We start from the raw sequence: 25269 nt of genomic DNA, 5'->3' as shown, positions 1-25269 counted from the left end.
TCAAAGAATATTACCATCTCAACATGTAATCAGTATAAAAACTATCAGTAAGGTGGTTTGCATTTTCTTTTTCACACTGAGTATTCAAAGTCTGCTGTGACTTTTACATTGACAGGACATCTCAATTAGTGTTAACCACATTTCAAGTTCTCAATAGCCATATGCTTCTTGGACAGCACACAGTTAAACCATCCTAGACAAATTCTACCTATTATTATCATGAAGATTTTCAGGGAGAGACAGTTCAGAGTTCTTTTTCCTTTCTGAATTTGTTTTTTTTTTAAAGATTTTATTTATTTATTTGAGAGAGAGAATGAGATAGAGAGAGAGAGCATGAGAGGGGGGAGGGGCAGAGGGAGAAGCAGACCCCCCGCCGAGCAGGGAGCCCGATGCGGGACTTGATCCCGGGACTCCAGGATCATGACCTGAGCCGAAGGCAGTCGCTTAACCAACTGAGCCACCCAGGCGCCCTCCTTTCTGAATTTATAAGGACATTTACATGAGATACATCTTTATAACTTCCTTACTGTTTCAAAACATTTTTATAAGCAAGTGTCTTCCTTTCGTGTAGATTATTTGCCCCAGTGTCAGTGCACTCTGTGTTATTCAAAGTCTCTAAACCTCTCCCCACCAATATACACATATATCTTTTTACCTATAACCATTACTAGGACTTTAGTAGAACTTGAGAGCAAGGAATCATATCTTATCTATTAATCTATCCCTAGAAGGATCTCTACTCTTAGGTAGCTAGATCCATCTTTATACAGATCAGTCTATATAAACATATGTATATCTATAGAGACTTGTCTCAGTACTCAGAGATACAGAAGAAATGTTGTCTTCATTTAGAAATGGGAGAACTATTTTTTCAGTCTGGCACAGATGGATACTCTGAGTTGTATATTGTTTGAGATGGTATTTCAAGTTGGATGTGTAGAGGAGAGAGAAAGAGGTTCCTGGGTGGGGAGAATGGAAAAAACAAAAAATATGGCACCAAAGAAGGAAGATATGGCTATATTTAGAGAAGAGCGATGATGGAAGAAAGTGTGCAAAGGTGAATAAAAGGAAGGTTAAGGATAGACAAATTGGTATCACTAGTGGAAGGTCTACTATGTGAGATTAAATTTGGATCTCATTTTATAAATAATAGGGCATCATTTAAGCATCCTGAGCAAGAGAGAGGCAAAAGCATAGTTATGTTCTAAGGGAATTAATTTTGCAGCATTGTAAAATATCAGAGAGAATGTCAGAATTAGAGTTCAGAGCAGAAGAAACCAGGACTCAGGTTAGACATGTTCTTCAGTATATGGTAAGTAACTTGGGGGTAGATGTAGATAATGAAAGGAAATCCAGACAAAGATATGAGGCCTGTGTTAGTTGGTATAGACTAGGCTTCAATAAATAAAATACTCAAACATATAATCACCATGGAAGAGAAGTATATTTCTCCCTCATGTAACAGACCAGGACTGTTCCAGGTAGGTTGGGTGGGAGGTGGGTCCTCTTTTGCATAGTTATTCAATGCCCCAGACAGTTGCTCTTACATCTTCACCAGATGGCTTCTGAAATCATCCCAAAAGTTGACTTTTCAAGTATCCAGTGTGGGAAAAGAGCATGGAGGAAAGCCTGTGGGAGGTTTCAATGGGCCAAGTCTGGAAACAGTACATGTCACTCATGCTTATGTTCCATTGGTTAGATCTTAGTCACACGGCCATACATAATTGCAAAGGAGGCTGGGTAATAAGGTCTAGCTGTATGTCCAGGAAGAAGAAAAAAATAATTTGGGTGAATGGCTAGTAGTCTTGGCTACAAAGACCAAGGAAAGAAATTTGGATAATACCAACATCTATGGGTTAGAAGGGAAGGAAAACTGGAGAGTGTCCACCTTAAAAGTATAACTGCCAGTTATTTTACCAGCAAAGTGGGTTTATTTGGGACTAGCAGAGGAATTACAATTTGGGACATGCAAGCTATGGCAAACCATAGGTGAGTCTGGAGATCAAAGGAGAAAAACATTATAGAGAAAAGGAGGAGGGTGGGAGGGGCTGCTTTGAATGGAAGACCACTGGAGGAAAGCAAGAGTTCAGGGAGGTGATGATTTCTCATTGGCTGAGTTTGGTATTTTCTTATTGGCTGAGCTTGTTGCTGGGCAAGGAGAAATTCTTTCCTCCTGCTGGAGTAATAAAGTAAAAGTAAAATTCCTGTTGGGAATGCAAGGTAAGTCTCTTCCTGTTGGGGGTCTGCAATTAATGACTAGTGGCAGAGTGTGACAGCTCCCCCATCTGACCTCCTGACTCCATTTTAAATGAGGTGTCCTGTATTCAGTTTCACAAACGTAACCACAATAATAGTAATAGAAACTATATTGAACATCTGTTAACTTCTAATTGTAAGCAAGGCATTGAACATTATGCATTTTTCACGTTTAAATATCACTAAGATCTTGTGAGTGAAGTAGAGTTATTATTACAATTTAGTGGTGAGTAAAACTGAGGTTTAGGGAGATTAGAGAGGCCCAAGGTCATATAGCTAGTAGGTGGAAAGTCTATCTCATGTTTAATAATATTGAGCTAGAGAAGGATGAATCAGAAATGTAAGAAGAAAACCACAATGGTTCATTTGTCTGTTCTATTTTTGTGTGAATGTACCCCAGCTGGATACCTTTCTGCAGAATTCGGGAGTCCTCAAGACCACCTTCATTTCTGACATCAATTGAAGGTTTGGGAATCCCCAAGACCATACTCAACATGTTTGATGAGTCACTAGAAGGACTCAGAATTTACTGAAAATGTTATACTCACATTTATGGCCTATTACAGTGAAAGGATACAGATTCAAATCTGCCAAGGGAGGAGGTACATGGTGCAGAGTCCAGGAGAGTTCCACAGGTGGAGCTTCAGTTATTCTCTCCCCGTGGATTTGTGGACAGTGCTAACCTCTCCTCGCAATGATGTGTGACGACAATACATGTGGCATATTGCCTATCGATCAGAACCTTGGTGTCTAGAATATTAGTTGCAGCGTGGTCATGTAGACGTGGTTGATTCCTGCATGGCTGACCTTAATCTCTAGCCCCTCTGGAGGTTGAGCTTATATATGGCTCTAAGCCCCACCATAAATCATAGTTCTCTCAGACTATCTGGCATGGCTCAAGGCCCCAAGGTAAACATATACTCTTATCAGGCAGGGCATTCCAAGCACTTAGAGAGATGACCTTCCTAGAGCTGAGGGCAAAGTCCAGATTTCTCTTTGGCTAAGGTTACTATAAATGTACTTTATTAGGTATCAGCCAAGACAGATGTGCAAGAAAAGGATGAGGCATGGGGAAAATGTAGTCTAGCAAAAGGTGTGCTTCATCATTTTTTTGCATGACTTTTTTAAAAAGGATTTTCTTCTGTTTGTGATTTTAGAAGACTGTCATGTTTCTAATTAGGCATCCATGTTTACTTCTCATAGTTTATGACTCTAGGCTAGGACAGATAAAATGACTTTATCTAGGACAGATAAAAATAATTATCCCTTTCTACCCCTTGGAGTTGCATATAACAAAAATGTGCATTCATTCATTTATTCATTGATTCTTAGTCTTTCATCTTTTCAAAATTTATTTGTCATCTACTATTTTCCAGGCACTAAGTTAAGTTCTGGATGTTCAATATTCTTGTGGAGTTTAGAATTTCATATATGAGGAAACATTAATCAAATAATCATGCCAATGAATGGATAATTACCAATGGAGATAAATTATGGGAAGGGTACATGGTTTTATGAGAGAAACTAAAAAAATAACTTGACTTAGACTTTGGGGTGAGTGATGGCTTCTTGGAGGGAGTAACACTTGATCTGATGACCAGAAAGTGAATAGAAGTTAACCACATAGAGTCAAAATGGAGAGGAGTAAACAGTCTGGATATACTAAACAGCATATGCAGTGAACAGCCTTTGATGTAGGGACATTTGAACAGAGACCTAAGAAAAAAAAATGAGGAAGGCACAATGTAGGTATCTCATGTAAGCAATTTTTAGTCAAGGGAACAGCCAATTCAAAGGACCTGATGTGAGAGCTTCTTTAGCCTGCTTGAGAAACAGCAAGGAGACCAGTGTGACTGCAAGTCAATGACTCAGACAGAATATGATAGAAGATGAGGTAACCAGCACAGGAAATGAGGTTGCAGACAGACAGGAAGTAAGGGAGGCACCAGGGACTAGATAGAAAAACTGCGCTCTTCCAAGTTCATGGATAGCCTTTGAAGAGTTTTGAGCAGATCAGTGGCTTAGTCAGATTTACATTTTAAAGCAATTACTTTCATTGTTCTGTGGAGAGCAGACCATGGGGAGGCAAGACTGAAGCAGGGACACCACTGAGGGGGCTATTGGGACGTTCCAAGCCAAAGATTATGGAGGATCCAGTGGTGACAGTTGAAGTGGTAGGTAATTGAGTTGCATGCCCATTTTGAAACTGGAGTCAGTAACATTAGAGATGGGTAGGAGTGTGAAAGAGAGATCTAGAATGACCCCAAAGTTTTTAGTAAATATTTGCAGCTGTAAGAATGGAAATATCATTTGCTGAAAATTTAGGGAAAAGATTGGAGTAAGAGCAGATTTAAGGAGTATATCACAAACTGAGTTTTGAGACTAAAATTTTGAGATGCTTATTGGTTTCAGGTGGAGATATTGAGAGGGCAGTCTTTTTTTATGAATCTGAAGTTCAAAGAGGAGGTTTGTACTGTATGAATAATTTGGGAGGCAACAATTAATTGATGGATTCTAAAACCACGAGAACTAAATACAATAACCTAACAACTGGATGTGGATGGAGAAGAGTAAAGATCTGAGAATGAGCTATGGAACACCCTAATATTTAGAGTTTGGGATTACTTTTGGGAAAGGTCCAGGAAAGAAGATCATGATGGAGTGGCCACTGAGGTGCAAAAAAACAAAAGGAGTATAGTGTTTCCAGGAAGCAAGTGTCCCTGAAAGAAGGGAATGATCACCTGTATCAAAAGCCGTTGATTAAGATAAAGACTGAGAATTGGCTATTGGATTTAGCCATGTAAAGTCACTGATGATCTTGACAAAAATAGTTACAGTGGAATGAGAAGGAAGAAAGCCTGATGGAGTTGGGTTCAAGAAATAATGGAGTGGAAAGAAGTAGAGGCAGCAAAAAAAGAAAACTCATTGTTGAACTTTTCCAGGAAAGGAGAACAAGTAGAAATAACTAATAGGGATGTGTGGATCCAGAAATCAAGCTACAAATAACAATTTTTTCAGCTCTTATTTATATTCAGAGTTGTGATCATAATATACAGGTAATTTTTATTTTTATTTTTATTTTTATTTGACTTTACATCATGTCATTTTCCTTATGGCCAATCTTCATAATTCTTGATGACTTTATAATACTCCATTTCATGTATTATTCTACCAAACATTCTTCTGCACTGGGCATTTGTGATGTTTCCAATTTTTGATTATACAAGGTAGAAATAAACTTCTTGATGTCAATAGTTTTTCTTCCATTAGGATTACTTCCTGAGGGTACATTCTTCAAGTAAGATTACTAGTAAGTGTATAAACATTTTAAGTTATTCTGCTGCTTCCTTAAAGGCTTGTGCATTGACTTTTCCCTTATCCCTGGGATCTATCTTGTGAACTTTGAGCCTTCTCGCTATGTATCTGTGGTTTCCTGTCTCTTTCCTTAAAATCTCTCTGGGCTACCTAATGCCTCCTCATCTCTCTTCCTCTTACTTTCTTCTCTGGTGACTGTACAAGGACAGAAAAGTATCAAATTTAATAGACCAGTCATAGACAAGTTCTAGAATCTATTATCAATTAACTTGAGGGGGCAGGGCAGGGTCTGCTGGATTATGGGGTCTCAGACTCTCTGCACATTAGTCACTTCAGAACTTTGAAAACTCATGATGTCCAGGTTTTACCTCACATTAGTTAAAATAGACTCTCTGGGGATGGTGCCCAGGTATTCTTAAAAACACCGGTTCATTTTAATGAGCAGTCAAATTTGAGAACCAGTGGGTCAGAACCACTGTGGCAGGAAGCTTCTTGTCTGTTTTTCCCTCTTCCCTTACAAAGGACAGTCTTTCTAATCAGATCTCACTCAAGAATGAGGTTAGCGAATGCTGGTGGCCCTGCTATGCCTGAATCTGACTCAAGGTTTATCAGTTTGGTATTTACTGTCAGTGATTTTTGACCATTTGACCCACTGCAACATTTTATTCTTCATTTTCTAAAACTGTTGGCAGGATCTTTGCTCTTTTGGTTTCCCTAATATTTGATGCTGTAATTACGTGTTTAGTTTTCATGTTCCCTGGTAGATTTTATGCCACGGGTTACCCCACTAACCCAGTGCCAGGCACCAGGGGTGTGGAATAAATGTTTATTGAATGAATTAAAGAACAACAGAATGAAAAAGATTTTATTCTATAAATGGCTATAAACTAAAGTTGGATATCAAGTTCCTAGTAATAGACTGTTTTAGATCGTGGGGATCAATTTCTTTAGGATACCTAACAAAGACAGGCCATTCATATATATATGTATTCATGTATATGTGTATGTATGTATAAGATAAATAAATAAATATATATACTGTCCTTGTCCATTCCTACCTGAAAATTTTTAGGGTCTAAACCTATAGCTGTTCTTCTCTTGCTTCTGTTCTTTTTCTGCAAGATTGACTGGGAGGTGAACCCTGTTTTCCCATTGACTTCCATAAAAAACAACTCAACATGACTTTCTACAGAGAAAAATGACCAATAGAGAAGAAAGAGTTTTGGTGAAAAGATGGTCAGTCACCCTTTGACATGGAGGGTGATGATTCTTATTAGCATTGCTTTCTTTTCTGGAATAGTTTTGAAGCACTCTGAGACATGCACGGCATGCCCCCACCTTAGAGTCTCCTTGTGCATTGTTCCTGATCCCTCAATATCTACAGAACTCATGAAATTTCTCTTGCCTCTCACTCTCACTCTTCTAAGAGTTGGTGTCACCTTTCTCAGATTGTGAAGTACCTATAACCTTTAGTTATTCTTGTCTGAAAATCATTTGTGCCTATAGGCTCCGAAAGGAAAGGTATTGTACTGGAATCTGAAGAAATATATTTATTTTAAGAAATAGATGACAGTGTATTTTTTTCAGCTTCTCTTTGGTATATGTTTCTGCTACTTCATGTTGAGCTTTGGGATTCAGAGGGCAGTCATGTGGACATTTCTGGAGTCAGTTATTATAAAGTTGACTCATATAAGATGGACTTCTAAATTACTTGGTTATTCTATAAAGCTCCTTATTGAAGTCATTTAACAAAATACCATAGACTGGGTGGCTTAAACAACAGGAATTTATTTCGCACAGTTCTAGAGTCTGGGAAGTCCACGATCAAGGCACTGATAGATTTGGTTCCTGGTAAGAACCCACTTCCTGGCTTGTAGATGGCTGCCTTCTCACTCTATCTTCAATGACCTTTCCTTGGTGTATGTATGGAGAGAGAGAAAGATCCCTCTCATGTCTCTTCTTATTAGGGCACTAATCCCAATCATGAGGGCTCTGCCCTCATGACCTAATTACCTCTCAAAGGCTTTATCCTCAAATACTGAGGAGTAGGGCTTCAACATATGAATTTGTTCAGTCTATAACATCCCCCATGGAAAAGTGATGATATGCCCCACAGATGAACCAGATAAAAACAAGGGCAATATTCCTCAGTTCAAGTTCAGTAAACTTCATCTCTTTGTGGTTAACCCAGTCCAGTCCAGTGCTTTCCTTAATAGCTCAGAGTCCTTTTCAAGCAAATGAGCAAAATACACAGTTAATACATAAATCCCTTGGGCTTCTAAGGTAGTGTGCCAGATCCTGTTTAAGAAGTATTACACTCCCCCACCCACCCTCCCCAACGAAACAATATGCATTCCTGAACATCAGATTGTTGCACTCATGTCACCCATCACAGCACCTCTGTTTGCCATCAGATGTGACTATTTATAGAAGCAGGGAAATTGTTCAATTTGAGAAATTTAGAGTTATATGGGTGAAAGCCCTACTGAAGTAGGAAGAGTGTGAATTGGTAGCAATTTATTATGCTTTGAGTACACAGTGACTAAGTTTTAAGAAGCCTCTGCCTTAGAATATAACTTACCCATTACTGATATAAATATGTCTTCAAACAGTCTCTAAAGTACGTTAATACTACTATCCTCCTTAGCTAATTTGCTAAGTAGAGGCAACCTTTAATAGCATTTTGGTCTTGATTGTCATGGAATCTGCAGTGTTGGGCCTGGATAAATATGGCCTTACATTGAACAATTTGAGGGAGGGATTTTTCTTCATTTGTTTAATATGTTTCACAGATTACCACAACTATGGATAAAGCTTTTATAGGCCTAATGTCTGTTTTAGTGATGGCTGAGACAAAGTTTTTCTAAACACCTGTTCTGTTTCTAGAATTTTGATAGGCCCAACACCAGCTGTATTTTCAGGGGTAAAATGAGAAGGGTTTAAACTCTGTGGGTGCACTTACTTTCTTGCATCCAAAAATCTAAATTTGAGATCTCTCCCCATTATGCCTGAAAAGAAACCTGAAGTCAGGTGGGTCTTTTCCTTCCAGGAGAATGCCGTGAACGGAGAGCACCTGTGGCTGGAGACCAACGTCTCAGGAGACCTGTGTTACCTGGGAGAGGAGAACTGCCAAGTCAGATTTGCAGTGAGTGTGCTCCTCAGACCTCTGGGCTCTCACCTTCCCCGGGGAAGGCCGCCAAGCTGAGTCTTCCAGCAGCATTGAAGGGCCACCATGCCCGAATCTCCAAGGAGAGGTTTGAAAGAGCCTGTCCCTTGTGAGACAGTTGACAGTTAACATGGCTTCTGGTTTTAATGGCCTCAGGGCTTGGCTCTGCAGGTTAAACTTTGGTAGAATGTGCTATTTTCTGATGATTCCCTGGATTGGTTTTATTTGTGTGTTGGGGGTGGGGGAGAGGGTGAAGGTGCATGAGTGTTTGCTTCTGGAGGGGGTGTCTGCGTGGGGAGAGGTCTGTGTGTGGAGGAAGCGTATTGGTGGGAGGGGGCGACTTGCTTGTAGAGAGAGGAGTGTGTACGGCGGGGGGTGTTCCTGGTGCATGAAAACGGGGAAGGTGAAACACCTGTGTGGCGGTGGGTGCGGGCCAGCAAATACAGGCATAGGTCGTTTGATTGTGCTTCGCTTTACTGGGCTTTGCAGACACTGCGTTTTGGGTTTTTGTTTTGTTTTGTTTTTTTACAGATTAAAGGTTTGTAGCAACCCTGCATTGACGCCGTTTTTTCCAACAGCATTTGCTGACTTTGTGTCTGTGCCGCATTTTGGCAATTCTCACAGTATTTCAAACTTTCGTTATTTGTTATGGTCGTCTGTGGTCGGTGATTATGACTGGCAGAAAGCAGAGATTTAATGGTTAGCTCTCGTAGCAATGAAGTATTTTTTAATTAAGGTCTGTACTTTTTTTTTAGACATAATGGCATTGCACACTTAATAGACTACAGAGTAGTGTAAATAATAACTTTCCTATGCTATGCACTGGCAAGCAAAAAAAATTCATTTGACTCGTTTTATTGTGATACTTTATGAACTTGTCTGGAACTGAACCCACGATATCTCTGAGGTATGCCTGCAATTCGGATCAAGTGTGGAGGATAAAATTCTAGAAACTGGACAATTAACAGATACATTGGAATAGTCCATGCTTTTTAAAATTTGCTTTGTATCCTTATTTAGAACCATCAGTTTAAATGTCAAGGTTGTCTTTATGTTTTGTGAAAAGAGCATGGTTGCCAGGCATTAAGTTGTGAGGAACTAAAATTTCATTGTTGACAAAGTGAAGTTAACATTTTTGAGTAATTCAAAATTACTGGTTTGAAAAGAGAGTAATGGGAAACCTAGAATAGTAAAGAAGAAAGAAAAAATGAGTTCTTTTATATGTGGGGAAATGGGCCTTGTAAATGGCATCTAATACATTTTTTTCTTTTTCAGTATGTTTGTTTATTACATGAAAGAAAGATTTGGGGCAAAATGCAGGGCTTTGGAATTACAAATGAATATGTTTCTACCAATGACTAATAAGGAAGAAATTGAGGTTCTGCTAAAGCTTTTAGAAAAATCTAGCCCTCAAGGACTTTTATCAGTCTGGCTGGAATTGCAAAGCTGGAGGAATGAAACTTTAAAAATTGCATTAGCTGTTCTGACGACTGGTTTATAGGTTTTGTTTGGAACCTTTCGTAAGAGTTTAGAGGACCAGGATTTGTTTGAGTGATATTAGGAATAGAGATCAGTGAAAGGCCCACCAGTACAGGATCTCAATTTGAATCTCACTGTTAGCAATCACTGTGTGATATTGAGAACTCCTGTCCTTTGGGCACTGGCTACCTTCTTAGAAAAAGAGAGTAGAATGAAATTATTTTAAATTTTGCTCCTAACTCGGATCTATACTTGGGTGTTTGCATTTCTCTTAATCTTGTAAATTCAACTGATTTAAATATCAGGATTTCAACTTTATGCATATGTATTTTGAATTAAAGTATAATTGCATAAAATTTGATTAACCAAAAACCAAGATGCTCAGCTGTTTGGACTGAAATGCTATAAATAATGAATTAACATTAGGATCTCAGTTAATTGTGTAAACACTGGTCTTGGGATATCAGATAATATAAAATGGAAAAAATGAAAGCCAATTTTACTTGTCTGTGCTTTTGAACAATTTCTGCTATTACTGTAATGGAGTTCTGCATCATTCCCAAATTACTCCCTTTGATCCTTTCCTGGTAGTCTTTTAGGGTCAGCCACATATTACCTCTCTTGGCAAATATATTCGCAGATACATATATTCTCCTAAACAGCATCGCTATCCACCAACTGATTATAACTTGGTCACCGTTATCTCTACACCAGGAAAAATAACAAAGAATAAGGGAAATTGTAAGTATAAGTAGGAGACAACAGAGGTGTGAATATTCCTGGTGCTCTTCTGAATCTTTCTCCAAATTTCATCTCCAATACTCAGCTCTATTAACTCACTTTACAAAGTGTCTGGAAGATGAAGAGCTCTCCTCCAAAAAAGGGTTGTTGAAAGAAGGAATGAATCAGTGAGGAAGCAGAAGAAGGCTCAGTTTCTTCACCTATAGAGTGGGGGTAGTGTTTGGAGCATTATATGAGGTAATGCATTGAAAGGATTTACTTGCCATAGCAACTGACACAATGAATTAAAAATGAAAAGAAAACAGAAAAGAGAGAAGCAGACAATTCACAAAAGAACTACCAATGGCCAGTATATATATATGAAAAATATTTTTAAAAGGCACCCAAAATAAAACAACTTATGAGGAGTCAACGTCATGTGCCCATTAAATTAGCAAAGAATTACAAAATGGTAATACCTGCTGGTTAGTTTAAGCCTAAATGGGTATTCTCATTGTCAGCTGGTAGGAGTATAAATTGATACACAGTTGACTCTTGTACAACATGGGTTTGAACCATGTAGGTCCACTTATATGTGAACTATTTCTGATCAATACAGTATAGTACTATAAATACAGTAAATTATTTTCTCTTACGATTTTAAAAAATATTTTCTACAACTTACTGTATTATAAGCATACAGTATATAGCATACAAAATACATGTTAATCAACTGTTTATGTTATCAGTAAGGCTTCCAGTCAAGAGCAGGCTATAGTAGTTAAGTTTTGGGGAGTCAGAATTATATGTGGATTTTTGACTACACAGGGGGTTGGTGCCCCTAACCCCCACATTGTCCAAGGGTCAACTGTACTTCAGAAAATTGTCAGTATGTAGTGAAAGCATTACAAATCTAGCTCACTCTCTTTCATTTGGGCATCATATTTGGTGGGGGGAGGGGGACATTGGCAAGAAGGAAAACACCGGAAGGAGTGTGCTCAACTTGGTTCAGGGTAAGGAACTTTGTAGTAGGAGGAAGAGTGAAATAACCTGGATTGCAAAAGAGTATTAATGAGGAGAGGTAGAGAACTGACCTCTTCCAGTGTTGAAAGACCTGCCTTGAAGAAGAGGAAAGGGTCTTGCTCTCCATAGTGAGGAAGGTAGAACTAAATTCTAGATATAGAATCCACTGACTCTAGCAGTGAATCTTATATGTATCATAAATATCACCTGGAAAACCTGTTAACAGTGTAGATTACTGTTTCTCTTCTTGCTCCAAATGCTAATTCAATATGCCAGAGTTGGACTTGGGAATCTGATTTTAACAAGCACCTCAAATAACTATGGTACAGATGGTCCACAGACTTAACTTTGAGAAATACTCTATTATAAGGAAGGACTTTAACAACCAGAGCTGTCCAGCAAGAGATCAAGGTTTCTGGAGAGAGAGGCTCAAATGATGTGTTTACCAACAAGTTGGATGGCCATCTTTCAAGGATGCTGTGTGTTGTGGGGGTGCACATCTGCTTTGGGCAAGAGGTTAGGCAAGTTAATCTCCAAGAGAGCCTCCAGTTTAAATGTTCTATTTGCAGCTTTCTTAGTTGAACAACCGTTTTATAAGAAGAAAGCATGTGCAAATGGATTATGCATTATATTCTCCTTTCTTTTAATGAAGCACCTTTGAAGATAGCCAACCTGTTGAGATAAGGACCAAATTACCTTTACCAGGTACTACCTGCGGGCTTCTAAACAATGTGCAGGCAGAGCATTCGGAGGAGGAGTGAGTCCATTACCAAAGATGTGCCTTTCCCTCCTCACCTTATTTTTTTTTTTATTTTATTTTTTTTATTCTTATGTTAATCCCCATACATTACATCATTAGTTTTAGATGAAGTGTTCCATGATTCATTGTTTGTGCATAACACCCAGTGCTCCATGCAGAATGTGCCCTCCTCAATACCCACCACCAGGCTAACCCATCCTCCCACCCCCCTCCCCTCTAGAACCTCCTCACCTTATTTTAGCAAAGCAAATGTCATGGGTAGAAGTTAAGAGAAGGGAGAAATCAGTGTGGGTTGAGGTAGACAGAGGCGGCTTCATGAGAGTGGGGCTTGAGCACAGTTTGAAAGATGGGTAAGATTTACATAAGTGGAGTGGGGCAGGAGAACATTCAGGAAGGGAGAGGAACATCAGCAAACTCAGAGACCAGAACAAGTGTTGAACAAGGGAGGAGGCGATCATCAGACATGCATGGGCACACCAGAGGGCATGTGCTAGGTAAGAATGGAAAAAAGGACAGATGGGGGCTCTGTGTGTCCATGTCTTCCAAACTGAAACTTGGAGTGCATATTATAAATGCCTGTGTGCTTAGGAAGCATGGCCATATAATAAATCGTCTAAAGCAAGACCATTTTGAGGGTGAAAGAAGCTGCTGGTAGTAAGGTGCCATAACATTAAGTATAAACCAGAACTGCATCAGGGACACTGAGACAGTCACCCTAACTTATAGGGACATTGCAATAGTCTCTTTAAAACCAAAGCTGTCCTGCAAATCCAGGACTTCCTGCTGCCATATGGACTGATATTTGGGGCTGGTATTGGAGGGTATTGAAAGCAAGGCAGTGACGTCATAAGGACACAAAGACATTTGTAGGAGAGTTTGCTCCAAAGCCTTGGGGCTGAACCAGATGACCTTTAAAATCCTTCATCTTCTGCATTTCTCTAGTGGCAACATTTAATACTGCAGAACGTCTGTGAGCAGAAATTTAATGGGATTAAAGTTGTTCCTAAATCAGTGACAGTCCCAAAATTAGTAACTGTTTCTTTTTCTGGAGGAGAAAGGGATGCAGCAGTAATGAAATTGGAGCAGAAGGATCACGGTTTCCCGACACAGTCATGGGGGGGATAAAACTGAAAATTCCAACTAGGACCACTGTCGTTTGATGCTATTTATTGAGGTGGACATTTCTTCATTTATTCTGTAAGTGTTACGGGCTGGGTACCAGTCCCAGAAACTGTAGACAGTGTTGAGAGTGACCGTTAAGTGGAAATGACAGTATCACAGTTCGGTAGATACACTCTGTAGAAACCCTTGTCGTGCTTTGTTGATAGTATATACAAAGATGTTGGCTTCTAAAGAAATTGGAATAATCTGATCATTATCATTAATAATCAATAGAGCACATACTAGTGCACACCTATTTTTACACTGAAATGACACTTGCCTACATTGATATGTTGATGCACACAACAACCGTAGTCACGGTCCACAACCTGCCTCTATAGAAGTAAACAGAGATAGTCAGTGTGGGATATGGGAAAGAAATGGATTTTGTGAGACTGACCTGGGTTTGAAACCCTGCTGTTCCATCTGTGTAGAGTGAACTTTGGACAAATTTCACCTATTTTGCCTCCATTTCCTGATTTAAAATATTGTCATTAAGATCAGCCTCACTGGTTCTTATTGCTGGATGAAAATTGTGAACTTATAAACACTTTTTATTTTTTAAAGTGGTTGATCCCAGTCTGGATCTACCACATCAGAATCTCTTGGGTGGCACGGGGTGTGATTATGTTAAAACCACAAAATAACTCTATAGGTGACTCTCTGCTGTCATACATAGGTGCAGGAGGCCCCTGTTCTCCTTCATGAAGAGTGTCAGGACCCAGTGAAGGGGACTGGTATATAGGGGCTGTTATGGGTTGAATTGTGTACCTCCAAAAGATGCTGAAGTCCTAATCCCCAGTACCGCAGATTATGACATTATTTGGAAATAGGGCTGTTGCAGAGATGATTAGTTAGGTTGCCTGCTCCAGTATGGCAAATGGACTTCTAAGAAGAGGAGGACATACAGAGATACACAGGGAAGGAGGCAGAGACTGAAGCGAGAGAGCTGTAGCCCAAGGAACACCAAGGACTGCAGGCTGTCTCATCAGAAACTGGGAGAGAAGCATGGGACAGATTCTCCCTCCGAGTCCTCAGAAGGATATCAACCCTGTGGATACCTTGATTTCGGATGTCTAGCCCCCAGAACTGTAAGCTCATATATTTCCGTTGTTTTAAGCTACCCACTTTGTGGGACTTGATTAGGGCAGCCCCAGGAAACACATGCAGTAGCTGTCCTATATAAGGCAACTAATTTGGCCACATGTATACCTCCGCAAGGCTCACAGATGGGCATACACCCAGAGGTCTATTGCAAACAGCCCTGGCTGAAGATTTCATTGAGACATTTGTGGCTTCCTGGATAAGTGAGCAGACAGGCAGGGAGGCGCCCGCAGCTGAGTGAGAACTGTGGGGAAGAGAGTAGTTAGACGTTAGGTGAGTGAGAACGTGTAGGTTGGGTGAGAGACAAAAGGAGCTGTCAGACTTCAGAGCGCTGTTATCTTTTCTATTTTTAAACAGGCTTATGTCACCTTGTGTTTGTGGGTAGGCTAATGGGTACTTGTTTTCCTTTTGTTACTGTTTTCTTCAAGCATTTTGCTTTAATCTTTTCCTTGTGGGTAAAGTTTGGCAAAAATAGCCACCCCACCTGCCCTTTATTCTAAGGTGTCTTCCAATATTGCTGGAAGCTTAACAAATAGAGTTGTTTGTTTGTTTGTTTTTTAAGATTTTTTATTTTTTATTTGACAGAGAGAGAGAGTACAAGCAGGGGGAGTGGCAGGCAAAGGGAGAAGGAGAAGCAAGCTCCCCGCTCAGCAGAGAGCCCGAAGTGGGGCTCGATCCCAGGACCCTGGGACCATGACCTGAGCCAAAGGCAGACGCTTAACCGTCTGAGCCACCCAGGCAACCCAAAATAGAGTTTTCTTGAGTAAATGAATGAATTGCATTAGGGAGGCCATGTGATGTAGGGGTGGGGGGTGTGGCAAGTGAGGAATCACGCAGATCTAGAGACAAATAGATGTCGATCAAAATCCTAGCTCTGCCCGGCTCTCTGAGTCCCAGGTCCTTCTGTAAAATGGCGGTGATTGTATCTGCCTCTCAGAATTGGTAGAGGGATTAAGTTAGTCGACAAACATTAATGTCCTTTCTTGTTTTCTCTTGTCCCTACTTATATTTCAATGTCGTCAAACTAAATGAGCTAATGAGTAGTTTGGTTGGACTTTGCTCTCAACAAGACCTTGTGTTTGGGATTCTTCTGCCAACCCCAACACTGAGACTTAAACTTTTACCTGTCATTTTGCTGCTGTGTGTAATATCCATAGTCTCCCTAGGTCATGGGTGGGACCAGCTGAGTGTGGCAAATCGAAGTAACCTGTTCCGGAAAACATCTCCTAGGCTGTGTCTCCTTATTGGTAGACCAGAAGCCTCATTGCTATATCACAGCATCCACCTACAAGGAGGCTGGCCACTTCACTGGATCCTTGGAAGAACCTTGTAAGAGTACAAGTGCAGGAGCTCCCTGCCTATTTGAAGAACGCTTTCAGCTTTTTGTTGCTTAGAAGAAAAAAAAAGATGCAGAACCTGGTCACACACTGTTTATTTCATCTCTGGAATATGATTACACTGGACAGCAGCCTGTGCAGATGCTACTTCGTGTGCATCTCCGTGCTGTGGGTGAATAGGCAAAGCAGGGTCCAGCACACGTTGCTGGGGCCTTTCTGTCCATCTGTGCACTTGGGTCTGGCAGGTGTATAACACAGAGCACCAACATTGGACTCGAGCCTCAGAATGCATCAGGCCTGCCTGCCTACTTGCTGATCCCTCACATGCCAGTTGTCCAGCATGGCAGATTGATGGGCCGTACCCCCAGATGGCGGCTTGGCTGAGTGGAGTGTGGGCTGTCAGAGGGAACTGTGAGTGTGGCAGTAAAGCCCAGGAGGCTAAGCCAGCTTTCTGTTGTTTGGGTGCCCGCCTTGAAGACACCATCTCCAGGGAGCTGCCAAAGTTGCTGTCTGCCAGAGGTCTCTCCCACCATTAGGATATTTAGGAGCTAATGAATCAGGATGATTCAGGGAGAGCAGAGCCATCAACAGAAATCATTTTGAAAAGGCATTTGCATAGACAGATTCTCTGCTCCTGACTCCCTGGTCAGTGGATATGAGTGGAGGAAGGGAGTGGGGTGTTCCCGTGGGTGCAGGTGATGGTACTCCATATGTGTCCGGCCAGATGGTTGGGCATTTGCATGAGATCATCCAAGTGCCCACTTTGAACTGTGTCTGGCATGTGGTAGGCCCTCAGTAAATGTTAGCCATTGTTACTAGTCTAGCTATCATTGTTGTTATTAGTGTCCTTATTTGGCACAGAGTGCTGTCCATACACTTGAGGGCAGTATCATACTGATCCTGCCCACTTCATGCAACAGAGACAGTGATTGGTTATAGAGCCCAGGGAACTTTAGGATTCTCTACTCCTAGGTGACCCTGGATCAACAGTATCATTGGCTTTTTTGCAAAGTCTGCTTTTTTTTTTTTTTTTAAACCAAATCATGTTCTGGAGAGCACTAAGCTCCTATAAAAACAATATGGGGTATTGTTCATTAAAGCAGGCTTATGACCAAATAAGTTTAGAAAACACTGAACACCTTTGATATACAAATATGTATTATGAAGCTCTAAGAAAGACCTAAGGTGTGCAGGATTTCCTACTTTTTTCCTCAGGGGAAGAGATGATTGTTGAATCCATTGAATCTTGTGGGCTCTCAGTATTCAGTGGAAAGCTGAGAAATGCTCACATAATGCCATTTTCCTAGGACTTGGCAATGTTAGTCAATAACAATAACCCTTTGGGCTGGTCACTGAGGCAGTTTCCTCCCACTTGAAGGTGAAAGAACGTCAGAGAAGCTTAATCACCATCCAGAGTTTCAAACCTTTTCTTTATCTTTCTGCAGTTACTTTGCCTTTATACTAAACTTTCATTAAGCCAAGTGTACGTGTGTGTGCGTGCATGCACATGTATTTTATTCTTACAGTTTGAGCCTCTGAGAATAATTGTCATTTCTTCTGCAATGATAATTTTAGATTGGGGGTGTGTTTGTATGTGGGTATATGTTTGTGCAGAGCTTTGTTGTTGTTATTTAATACTGGCAGAGCCCTGATACTTAATAAAAATAATTTGCATCTGATTGAACATAGGGTTTACAGTCTCACCTAGGCAATGCCCAGGTATACAGAAATGCTTTCCCTTTTTCCACTGTTCTTCAGTGCAGAGACCCAGAAAATAGAATTTAACCAATATTCTTGTTGCTCAGAGGCCCCGTCTTGGCTGAAGCATTATTTGCCTCAGGTGTCCCTCAGAACTACTATCAGTTCCTAAGTGGACATTGTGTCTGATTGTTAGGAGCTTGGTGGTGTTTTTGCTCCCTGCCTCTTAGACCAGGCAGATAGAGATTTCAGAGGGCAGTGCCAGAAAGACACACGGAGATGGAAAAGCTTGCTTTGATGCTTTCATTTGAGGAGGCATGTGGGCTTGGGCATCAAGTGGTGATTTGGCTTTGAATCCAAGCTCTGGGATTTTCTAGTTGTGTGATGTCGGTCATTGTGTTAACCTCTTGAAGCCTCGGTTTCCCATCTTTAAAAATGTGGACAATACCTGCTTCTTACCATTGCTGTGAAGTTTAAATGAGATGATGCATATACAGCAGCCAACAGCATGGCAAGTCACAAACACATGGTAAAAATCACCCATTACAGTCATTCCTCCTTCCACGGAAGCGGCTACAATGGGTTGTCAAAAGACAAGGCCAGAGTACAAACCTTGGAGGGAGGGCCTTATAATCAGCACGTGTCTCCCAGTGAATAAAAGAGAGGATGGATCTCATGATGTGAGACGACTAGCCGCCCTCAACTCTACGGCCCTTCTCCATTCTCTTGATCTTATATAGCGCAGATCACTTTCTATTATTTAAAAAAAAAAAATCACTCGTCTCCTTGCCTGTATCTCTACCCTAGAACATATAAGTCCCATGTAGCTCAGGGACTGGGCCTGTGTTGTACTGTCTTGGATCCTCAGAGCTGAGAACAGTGATGGCAATGAGTAGTTATCCTGCCACTTTTCATGGAATGAATGAGTTCAGTGATGGGATTGTTGAGAGAGACACACATACACACATGGACACCTGTCACCAGATCAAACCCTGCCATTAAGTATCATCACACTTAGCATCTAAGATGTTTGAGTTCCTGCCTTCTTTTTCAGGGTCTTCAGCCGGTAGATTCACCACTCACTGCTTAGTAGGCTCTTGTGGGGTTTTAAGCCCTGTTTAGCTGGTGTCATGCCTATGGCAACCCAGCTTATTTTATTCTCATGGAGGATCAAGACTGGTATTTAAAATTCTTGGCACAGGTGGTCATGGTATGATGGTCTATAGTCCATCCCCATGGGGCTCTCATGAGGTCGGATCATCTGAAGCAATGTCAAATATATTTATCTTTTTTTTATTATTAACGTATAATGTATTATTTGTTTCAGGGGTACAGGTCTGTGATTCATCAGTCTTACACGATTCACAGCGCTCACCATAGCACGTACCTTCCCCAGTGTCCATCACCCAGCCACCCCATCCCTCCCACCCCCCTCCACTCCAGCAACCCTCAGTTTCTTTCCTGAGATTCAGAGTCTCTTATGGTTTGTCTCCCTCTCTGGTTTCATCTTGTTTCATTTTTCCCTCCCTTCCCCTATGATCCTCTGCCTTGTTTCTCAAATTCCTCATATCAGTGAGATCATATGATACTTGTCTTTCTCTGATTGACTTATTTCGCTTAGCATAACACCCTCTAGTTCCATCCACGTCGTTGCAAATGGCAAGATTTCCTTTTTTGATGGCTGCATAATATTCCAGTGTATATGTATATATATGTATATATGCCACATCTTCATCCATTCATCTGTTGATGGACATCTAGGCTCTTTCCATAGTTTGGCTATCAAATATATTTATCTTCATCAGTCTTGTTCCCCTAATCCTTCACTAGTGAGGAAAATGAGAGGGAAGTAGTAAGTTGTAATAGAAAGATAGCTTTGCGCCAGAAAGACCTGGATTTCACTCCTAGCTAATCTGTCTTGGGCGAGTTGCTCCATCTCATAGGGTCTCAGCTCCTCAGTTGTAAAATGGGTGAAGTACCACCTTGCATGACTGAAGTGAGCTGTGTTTACATCGCACATAATGTGTATATCCTACTACCAGCCATACTGCTAAATACCGTGTTTGGTAGTGATGTCCTCACTGAAAAATGGTATGGGTAGGTGTGTGTCTGTGAGTGAGAACCACATCGCTAATTGGGAATATGGTGTTGGGTGAACTGTGGCTGAAATGGTGGTCTCCCTGGGCTAGAGTGGCCAAGAGCTTGGGATGTAGGAAATGGCGATGGAAGAATAGCTTATTTACCACAGCTCGATATGGCTTCTTAAGCAGGTACAGTGTTCCATATTAAAGCAAACATATCTAAATTATTTTTTAGAAATCTCAAGCTGTGAACTAAAACAAAAAACAAAAAACAAAATTCCTCTACTTCCACAATATAAACTGATAATGAGGACATATTAGGATTCATGCTGCAGGTTAGGGAATGTGTATGGTGCTATCACACCAGCAAAAATTGAAAGGCAAACTTTGGTGTTTTCTAGTTTATACTGAGCCTCAGATCTCTACACACTTGACATACTGCCTCAGAACTCGAGAGAGCCATTAAGACAACATAGGTACACCATTTCCTGTTAATTTTTTTTCTGACTTATGTAGTATGTCCAGCCCATTCTCATATCTATCTGCTTGAAATTCATAGATGTACATCCCTTTGGGTGTGTAGGGCTCTCATTGTGTAAATATCAAATTAGTAGTGTCTGTGTACTTATAATCCTATTCCCATACATTTTTTTGCACATCTAGTAACTCTTTAGTTAATCTGTAAGATGCATGGCAACTTTGACCTGAGATCACTTGAAAAGAGTCTAAAAATTCAACAGGCAGCAGCCACAAAATCATCTGGAAAGAACCAAAAATAAGAAGATAGCACACAATAAAGTTGAAGCCATTGACTGGCTTTGGTCGTATAAGCTAGGACCTGCAGGCACCTAAGCTGAGAAGCATAGAGGAAATGTATGGGAAAATAAATAAGAGAAAAGACAAGCAGGCAGAAGCAAAAAAAAAAAAAAAAAAGTAAAAAGAGATGAGAGCAATAAAGTACAGAGAAAGTCAATAATAATAATAATTGTTATGGAAATATGAAGTATCCTTGGGTGAAATGACAACCAAGAATGGGAAATAGCATTAGGGATTTTTGAAGATTTCTTCTAGCTCATTAGGCCGAAATCCTTTTGTAATACATCAGGACCATGAAGGAGGTGGCAGAACGAATGTGTAAGTAGCCTAGCAGTCTCGTGCCCGTCAATGAATGCATACCCTACGCACCCCCTGGCCCAGCAGTCTCTCAGAGCAGCGCCATGTTGGTATCTTTCCATCAGACTTGTGCAGATTTATCAGGCCTCTCACCACACTTTCCATAAGTGACAACTGCAGCATGTATTTGCTTCATATCTCTATAACTGCACCTGCATTTTACGTAGAGATAGAAAAGGAGTGGGGAGTGCTCGTTAAACTCAGTTGAGTTCCAAGATGTGGACTCCTCCTAAGATGTTCTTGTAGCTTTCTACTGCAACCCATCAGCACCTATCACTTTTTTTCATTAGAGAAAAGTGCCTTGAATTCACTAGCATAAGCCATTTTTACGCCACTCATAGGAGAATTTGGTACAAATTTGATTGTGAATGTGAACTGTTAAGATCTAGGCAAGTATCTCCTCCTCGCCACTCCCTGCCCCGCACATAAAGTGAACCCTGTGCCATCCTGACCGTAGCTTTTACCAACCTTAATATAATGTTAAAAATATGACAAGGTATCACTCTTCATAACCACCCATCGACTTTAACTTTTAATTAACATGATTTCTAGCAATTTGGTTCTTACCAAATCGTTTCTCTCGTGAGCCCCAATTGCCCACTTTACGGGAGGAGGAAAGGTTTTCATGAGATGTTTTAGTCCTCACATTCAGCTAGCCAACTCTGTCCCCCACCCCCGTCTTGGTTTTCTGCTCCAAGATTTGTGTCTTCTTCTCTTCAAATGAAAAAATAAACATCGACTGTTGAGGAAATATAAAACTTGTATTTGTGCAGGAATAGTCATGAGAAGGCACTTTCTTCCTTTGTGTGTCTCCAGGGAAGCTGTGGAATCCACCCCTCTGTGCCTCAGCTCAGGTGGATCCTGCCCACCCTCCCCATTTATCAGCACATCCGAGGTTACTCAGGGTAGGGTGTCTCTAGAAAGGTAAACACTTCACATACCTGTTGCTTCAGATAACGTGTTCTTCAGAACACACCAAAACAGGCTGTTTGAAAAGCGTAAGAAGTGAGTTTTATTGCAGGACTTTAGAGGCAATCACAGCCCTAACACAGTATGAGGTTGTAGTCTGTGTAGTGAGTGGGTACACACAGCAGCGAGCTGGCCGGGCTCGGCGGTCAGTGATGCTACTGGAAGACATACGGCCCAAGTAGGCGCCATGTGTGTTACGCTTAATGGAGGCCAGCATGTGACTGGAGAGGGGTCTACTTTATCACTTAAAACACTCGTGCGTCTCTGCCGTCTCTCCTGTTCTGTTTTTGTCCCTCCAGTTCAGGCCCTAATTGCCTAATACGTGAGTTACCACTGTGGCCTCTGAGTACTTGATCTCGTTCAGAAAAAGAGCGTGTCTTAACCATGATTTGCAAGACCCCTTATAATCTGGCCTGCTCTTGTTGTGTGGCCTCCTCTCTACCTCGTTTACTCCAACAACACGGGCCCGTCTGTCCCTCTTTAAACCTCCCAAGGCCCTCATGCCTCTGGGCTTTGCACTTGCTGTTAGTCCCTTTGCCCACAATACTTTCCCCTTAGATAACTGCAAGGCAAACTCCTACACTTCCTGCTGGTGTTTCTCAAACGTATCTTCTCATGGGGACCTTTCCTAGCCAATTTCAACCCCCCTCTACTCTTGGTATTTCTCCCATTCCTTGTTCTCTCTTTAATTTTTCTCTTTAGCACTTCTGTCTATCAACATATCACACATTATATTTATGTTATCGTGTTTATTGTCTGTCTCTCCTAGGATAAAGTAATCTCCTTGAGATTAAAAAAAAATTATTTGTTGATGTTTTGTTCACTGCTCTATCCCCAGTGCTTGGCACCTACTAGGTGCTTGGTATTCACTGATTGACTGAATTAGTAAATTACTTTATCTCCTCCTCTCCTTTTGTCTTCCTTCTGCTTTCAGATGGTGCCACATCATGCCACCAGATTAAATGATTATTTTTGGCCACATTTGTCTCAACCACTCCGTCAGTGTTCCATTGCCGATTAGATTGAAATTTGTCTTTCTCAGCCTAGATTTAAGGACTTGAGCAGTCTTAGATTCACTTTCTGGCCCAATCAGCATCACCTAACCGGGACTTCTATTTGGGAAGACTGGCCTACTTGCTGGCCCCAGTTTTGTCCAGCATGTTCCCCCTCACCCCCACAACCATTCTCCAAGTACAGATTCCGATTTAACTAGCCTCTAGATACAGGTAGCATAACACGAGCAGCAGTAACACGGACTTTTTGTTCTTAACTCTGCCCTCTGACGTAGACCTCAGTCTTCTGCACAGTAGCCTTCCCATCCACTGTCCCCAAGGCCCCTCCCCTACCATGTGACACAAAAGTAGTACAGCTGTAATCGCCATGAAGCCTCTGCCCTGTCTTCTGTCCCTGTGAGGTACCTCATTTTCTCTTTTGGGGCTGCCGACTGTGAGACTGCCTCTGTCTTGCTGGCGGCTTTGTCTCATGATCCCAAAGTCACCAGTTCTCCAGATTGGGACTGGGTTGGGGCTCAAAAGGGAGAAAGCCCTTCTCTGCAAATCCTTCTTTCCTCCCTCCCTCCCTTCCAGAAGGTCTGCTGGGCTCTTGGTATGTGTCCGGCAGTATGCTTGGTGTTGGATTTTAAGAAACACAGAGGAATCTCCTTCTTTTTGTAACTCTATAATTTTTTAAAGATTTATTTATTTATTTTAGAGAGAGAACACGAGTGGGGGGAGGAACAGAGGAAGAGCGACAAGCAGACTCCTCACTGAGCACAGAGCCCGACGTGGGGCTCGATCTCATGACCCTGAGTTCATGACCTGAGCCAAAACCAGGAGTCAGATGCTCAACCGACTGAGCCACCCAGGCGCCCCTGCAACTCTACACTTTTTAACCCTGGGACCTCTGGGGAATAGCTCTGCTTTGCCATTTGTTTGCAGCCCCTTGTGATCCAGCTCCTGTGGTTTCTTCACACAGCCATTGTTCCCACTCCTCACCTCTGTGGATGCCCTGTCCCACCTGATCCTCCAACCCAGCACACACATAGAAGTCTCCATACTCCAGGCTTCAGCCCGGCACCCAAGGACCATGCCAGTGGACCCCTGTGAGACCAGTGACTCTGTACCCTGCTGAATATACCAAAGCCAGCCTTAGGAGAGCTCAGCGTCTGCTACATAATGAGATTTTTGGATTGCACTCCTCTGAAGTGCCCTCAATTTTTGAAATAAATACATCTTTGAAGGCCCAATTCAAGAATTTGCTTTTCTGTAGGTCCTTCTTACTGACTCAGCCTCTGAGGTCTTACCTTCCCCTGAATGATGGCTTTCATTGTCTAAGCTGTTCATTTAGCATTTAGCCATGTGTGGCCTTCTCCATTAATGACCTCCCCCCCCACCCCGCCCGAGTCCTTGTCTTCTCAAGTGGCTTGCCAGCTTTTCCTAGGAAGGACAGAAGCTCCTTCCTCTAATTCCTGCACTGCACTTAGCATCGCCTTATCTTCAGAATGATGGCTAAAAGTATTTATTGACTCAATACTTATAAATATGCTTTGGACAAGTCGGTGGTTAACAGATTGTTTCAGCCACATGGAAAACTCGTTTATGTAAGGCACCTCAGGCCATCGTGGCTCCAGAGGATGGGCATGCGCAGGTTTAGGTGCATTGGTATATATTTGAGCACTGTGTGAGGAAATTTCAGATAGTCTGAGGTATCTCTGGCACTTAGAATCTAGGGTGTCCATGGTAAGGGGCTATCTCAGAGGAGTTTAGCCCTCACCAAGTCCTTGTCTGTCCAGAGGACACAGCGTGCAAATGCATAGGACCTTGGCAAATGAGGGTTGTGACCTTCCGATATGGGCCAACAGTCCTCAGGCTGAGGGCTGGCCCCTTTACCACAGAGGGAGATCTCCCTGCAGCAGACCCTGTGAGGCTGCTTTGAGATGACCCTTGAGCCACGGACTCCTCCAGATGTGTGGCATTTTTGCTCCTTCGTCCGGGATTTTGAAATCCTGTTGTCATAGAGAGACTTATT

The 25269-nt window shown here is 41.6% G+C and overlaps 1 protein-coding gene across 2 annotated transcripts in view; it reads left to right on the top strand.

The window, feature by feature from the left end:
• DGKI (diacylglycerol kinase iota) overlaps positions 1-25269 on the top strand; it is a 431941-nt gene that overhangs the window by 158706 nt on the left and 247966 nt on the right. For both annotated transcript variants that reach the window (XM_021692768.1, XM_044919913.1), the window contains exon 3: positions 8621-8716. In XM_021692768.1, coding sequence (XP_021548443.1) covers positions 8621-8716 — 96 coding nt within the window. The remainder of the gene's footprint in view (positions 1-8620; positions 8717-25269) is intronic.

Source organism: Neomonachus schauinslandi, chromosome 12 (assembly GCF_002201575.2).
Source record: "Neomonachus schauinslandi chromosome 12, ASM220157v2, whole genome shotgun sequence".
Classification (NCBI taxonomy): domain Eukaryota; kingdom Metazoa; phylum Chordata; class Mammalia; order Carnivora; family Phocidae; genus Neomonachus; species Neomonachus schauinslandi.
The sequence above is the reverse complement of the archived record's forward strand: the minus strand, read 5'-3'. Positions and strand labels throughout refer to the sequence as shown.